At 37.9% G+C, this 5063-nt stretch overlaps 1 protein-coding gene across 1 annotated transcript in view; it reads left to right on the forward strand.

Annotated features, from left to right (window-relative positions):
- LOC139152238 (protein eyes shut homolog) overlaps positions 1-4699 on the forward strand; it is a 37270-nt gene extending 32571 nt beyond the window's left edge. The window contains exons 50-55 of the mRNA XM_070725380.1: positions 156-269; positions 565-678; positions 1004-1129; positions 1802-1921; positions 2384-2497; positions 2914-4699. Coding sequence (XP_070581481.1) covers positions 156-269; positions 565-678; positions 1004-1129; positions 1802-1921; positions 2384-2497; positions 2914-3068 — 743 coding nt within the window. The 3' untranslated portion in view covers positions 3069-4699. The remainder of the gene's footprint in view (positions 1-155; positions 270-564; positions 679-1003; positions 1130-1801; positions 1922-2383; positions 2498-2913) is intronic.
- Positions 4700-5063: the final 364 nt, after the last annotated feature.

A 5063-nucleotide genomic window follows, 5' to 3' on the forward strand; every position in this document is an offset into this window, starting at 1 on the left:
TGGGTTTGACGGCCGAAGTCACCAAAACCCATCAATTATCGTAACAAATGTGTTGTATCTCCCCTGACGTACATTCATTATTTAGCAACCTCTGACCGAAACGCAGATAAATCCATGTATATGTAGTCATGATTTCCTGACAATTGATGTTTCAGAAATTGACGAGTGTGCTACCAATCCTTGCCGAAATGGCGCCTATTGCATCAACGATATCGACCGATTCACCTGTGTGTGCGAAAGTGGATGGAAGGGAGACCTCTGCGAGACACGTAAGTTCATCACATAGCAAAACCATATTGAATTGATTCAATACTTTAAAAGGAGTTTCTGTAAAATTGAGACACACTTAACTTCACCCGTTCCAGTCACGTCATGTGAACTCGCCCCAAGACTATTGAAGGCGCGACGGGGATAGTACAACAACCAGGCCTTGCGTTGTGAATTCGCGTTTACCTTCGAAATAAACTTTTTTTATCTCTGACTCTGCAATGAACAAAGAACAAAATGTAAACCTGAAGCTCTTAATCAAATTATGTCTAATGAAATGACACCTTAATTTTTTAGGTGATGCATGCCACAGCAATCCTTGTATGAACGGCGGAACCTGTCAGGATAACGGCATTGGAGGATACGTCTGCAGGTGTCCCACTGGTATATCTGGAACAAACTGTGATGTTGGTAAGTTCAAACTACTTTCTGTTGTGAAGCTAGCGCTCATTTGAACGCCATAAAGGGTATGGTTTCGACGGTAATGTTAAACTGAGAGCGAATTATATCAAAACAACAGACAAATCCAGTTAGAGACGCGAGTTCTGTTTAAAAGTCCTTTGATTGTGAATACGTTTCTCTATTTCGACGAAAGTCTTGATTGATAACTTTCTCTCAGTCTTCTAAGGGCCTGTGATTTTAAACTGAATTCAATCGAACATAGATGATAATGGACCCGGCAATATTTAGATATAATCGTAATATCGTCCTCCTGAAACATCTTCCCCTTTTGCAGGTGTTGTGACTCACTGTGTCAGCTCTACACCTCGATGTCATAACGGCGGAACGTGCATGACTCTGCCGATGGGAGACGCCACTTGTATTTGTCCTGCAGCGTACACAGGCGATTACTGCGAAACATGTAAGGCCGATACCTTAAAAAAAAAAATATATATATTATAAGGGATGCTGGAGAATTGATTTTACAATGTCATCTCTACAACGTTGTTTCGTGAGTCGCGAAACTCACTCATCAGGAGACTAGACTTGAGTGAATCTACATGGGCTAAACATCGCTGGTTACACAGGTGGTGGAATTTTGGTTGAGATTGACAGTTGTTGCATAACAATATATTGCTGCTGCTAAGAATATTCATGTTTACGGAGAGGACTGATTTACTTCGATGGATATACGGGAGTTACAGTTATTGCATAAATCAATTCTCCAGCATCCCTTATATATCTCGCTCTACTTTTGTATTGAGCACTTTGTATCGGACAAGTCGAACCGCATACTTCGTATATTATATATATATATATATATATATATATATATATATATATATATATATATATATATATATATATTCAGAGACAGACAGACACACATACACAGAGGACTTGGATACCTTCGAATGCATTAATTGTAAGATACTCCAGAATATCCACATGTTAATTCAATGCAATGGCTGGTTGACAACTATCTGACTCTCACAAACATAACAATGCTGCAAAACAATTGCCCTTTTTTCTCGACATTTTCTTTATCCTGTCTTTCTATTATTCTTTCTTCCTTGTGTGCCTTAATCACCAGATGTTGGGATGTGCGTAAATCATCAGTGCAGAAACGGTGGTATCTGTTCGTCGGTTGACACCGAGAGTAGATACACGTGTCAGTGCCAACCAGGCTGGACTGGAGAGTATTGCGAACGAGGTGAGTAACGAACTTTGAAGTACGCCCCCAAGCAATGGTCATGTGCCTTGCTCATCAGTGCTGAAGTAATTGTGACTGAAAAGCTTTCTCTTAGTAACAGAAATGTGCCATAATTGTGTTTATCAAAGATAACGCCTGGCCGAGTTGTAACAAACGTGCCAACCAACGGTTTGTTTATCATCCTTTCCAATTTTTAAAATGTCATACTCTCGACACGGGAGCAGCTAGAATCATCCCACCTCAATGCTTCGAATCATCGTTTCAAATGTTTATTATTATCAAAATAGAGACTGCCTAGACGATCGGTAGCAAATCTTTAACATTTCCTGCAGGGTTTTCTATCGCCTTGGCATTATATTCTTGACCCGATTTACTTGTCTTCACATTTAAAAGACACAAAACGGAGCAAAAATTCCTAACTTTTTATGTTCTCCCAACTTTTGTTTTCACCACACGGTCTAGACCTCAACGAATGTGCAAGCAACCCATGCCTGAACAACGGTATTTGCATCGACCAATTAGGTGGATACCGGTGTATGTGTATGTCAATGTGGGAAGGTGATCATTGTGATATCAGTAAGTTAACCAAGTTTCATATTCCATTGTTAGAGTACTCGTTATCAGACATGCCCCGGGGCCTAAATGATATGTACTCGTCAATCATCGGGGCGCTTGACAGTTAAACAACAATAAAACGATTTGCATGTACATGTGATGCCAAAACAGTTGCTCTAATTTCTTTCAACTTTGTTTATTATTTTGTTCTGTTTTGCTTTCTGGGTAGGAATAAGAGAGTAAGCATGATCCGAGGAATATTGTATTGGGCTTCATTAGACCTTCTTGGGTTTTTTTATAGTTCATAAGCTAGGTGTGTTGTTAACAATACTAAACCATGGATGATTCTGTTCAGTATATAAGCTTACCGTGTGGCTACTACTGTGCCACAAGTATCAAGTGTAATGCGAACCGTCTTTATGTTATTTTGTCAACAGAAGTGGACACCCAAAAGGCCGATGGTGGATGGCCCTGGTTCTGGATCATGATCGCCGCCATCCTCGGCACCATGGTGCTGGTCCTCTTCATCGTGTTTACCTACTGCCTCTGCATGGACAGACGAAAGAAAGCAAAGAGCGAAAGCACCGCCTAAAACAAAATGGTCGACGAAATGAAAAAATCAAAATGGCTGCCGAAATAAAAATTAAAAGTTAAAAATGGCTGCCGAATTAAGATAAAAACTCTCACGAGCTTTTACGAATGCAAAATACTTACACATCAGAATTTGTAATCTTTATTTGTTATTAATATTTATATTGTACAGTAAACTGTCAGGATTAATTGAGGATTGTGCAGTGTATCTTCGCTAAGTGTGCTGCCCGTAAATTTGCGTCCGCCATGTTTTCGGGAGACGGTATTTCGTTTCTCGCTATGAAAATTACAAGGATTTTAATTAATTGGTACGTTATTGCTTTCATGTACAATATAGGCACTAACATTTTTATCGAGTGTAAACTCATCTACAATCATCTTGCAAAATACTAAGGTAGAGTTAGAGGTGTGTAGTGATGTTAACTTGGAAATGGTATTCATATTTAATTGGAAATGAACAATGAGGCGATTGAGAATACTGCCTGCATGCAAGGTTTCGTGTGTCGGCTTTTAATGTCACCTCGCGAAATTGTCTTACATCACAGCATTCCTGGGTGTACAGCATAAAAAGGCAGGGAACAATCATTTTTATAAATTTTACTTGCAGATTCGTTGGCACTGTTTTTACACCACCCTGTTACGTCAAGGAATGTCCTATTGTTATTACTTACATCGCAAAAAGAGCAGTTCCATCTTTGTCTTGGTATGATCAAATTATGCATGCATATTCAGATATCCGGACCCACCAAGGGCAACTATTTCTTTATTATTTTCCTTTGACCGTGCTTTGTGTCCTCAATGCCAAAAGAGGTTCAATTATTGTTCTTTGGTTAGTAATTACTGTAATAAATTAAAATGAAAAAATCTTAAGAGATGTTCGCAATAGCTGTAGATACATACATTCACTGTGGAGAAGAAAAATAGATATCCTGGTAACTCAACTCAGAAGTTGAAATTATGTGATTATAATCAACATCAGGAACTCATACAGTGAAAAATATCCAGGCATTGTTTGTATAGTTCATGTACCAGTACTTGACAAGTTGCTAACAGAATTGAAGGAAAGACATAAAGATATATATATTATATAACGTTATCAGCAAAGTCATTTAGTAACGTGTTCGATGTTATTAATGCCATTTTCTACATAGTTTAGTTTTTTATCTTAATTTTCTTCTGTTTTACTTTATTTTCACATTTTGTTTTTACTCAATATATACAATTTGCCTGTACGCCGTTACAATGTCGATCTCAGAGTACTAGAACTTCAACGAATGTTGGTCAGTGTTATTAAATCGGAGTTCAGGCGAAAATATTTACAATTGACTGCACTTGAGTCTGGGGACTCTCAGATTTCATATTTATTGTTAGAGAGAATATTTTTCCAAGAAGTTGGTTTAGCCTAATGCGTTTTCAATTCTCATTTTCACCGAAAAATGACATTGCATGCAGGTTTCTAATTCCCAATGCCTAAATTAATGGGTTTTGGCGAGCAATTGCAAGAAGTTTCGTTTTGATTTTTTCACTTCTTTAGAATATCATCGGGCAACGCAATGCTTTAATCTTGCCAGCAGCTGTTTGATCCATAATATTTTCTTTATTTCGCCAATAAATGTTAACCGGGATTTTACACTCAGTATTATCACTCAACTAAATCGTTGAAGTTAGTTGAAATTTCTTTCAAAAAATATTAAAATATATATCTCTGTATTGCAATAACCCTTTTGTAAAATAAATCGAAATGAAAAAAAGCTATTTTGTCATATGCGTGGTGCCACGTCAAGTTTCTCATTTTTCTCATTATACTGAATACACCAGTCGGTGAGTCGTGTTTCCCTTTCTTGCATATTGTGATTAAGGGAACTTGAGGAGTGCCTCCAATATATATCTCATGTGGGAGTTGTTTAATTGTATGTATTGTGGATAGGTTACGGCTTTGTGACCAACCTTTACCTAAACAAAGGAGCGGTTTGGGGTGGTTAGTTATGTGTCATGT

This window comes from Ptychodera flava, chromosome 15, assembly GCF_041260155.1.
Source record: "Ptychodera flava strain L36383 chromosome 15, AS_Pfla_20210202, whole genome shotgun sequence".
Taxonomy (NCBI): Eukaryota; Metazoa; Hemichordata; class Enteropneusta; family Ptychoderidae; genus Ptychodera; species Ptychodera flava.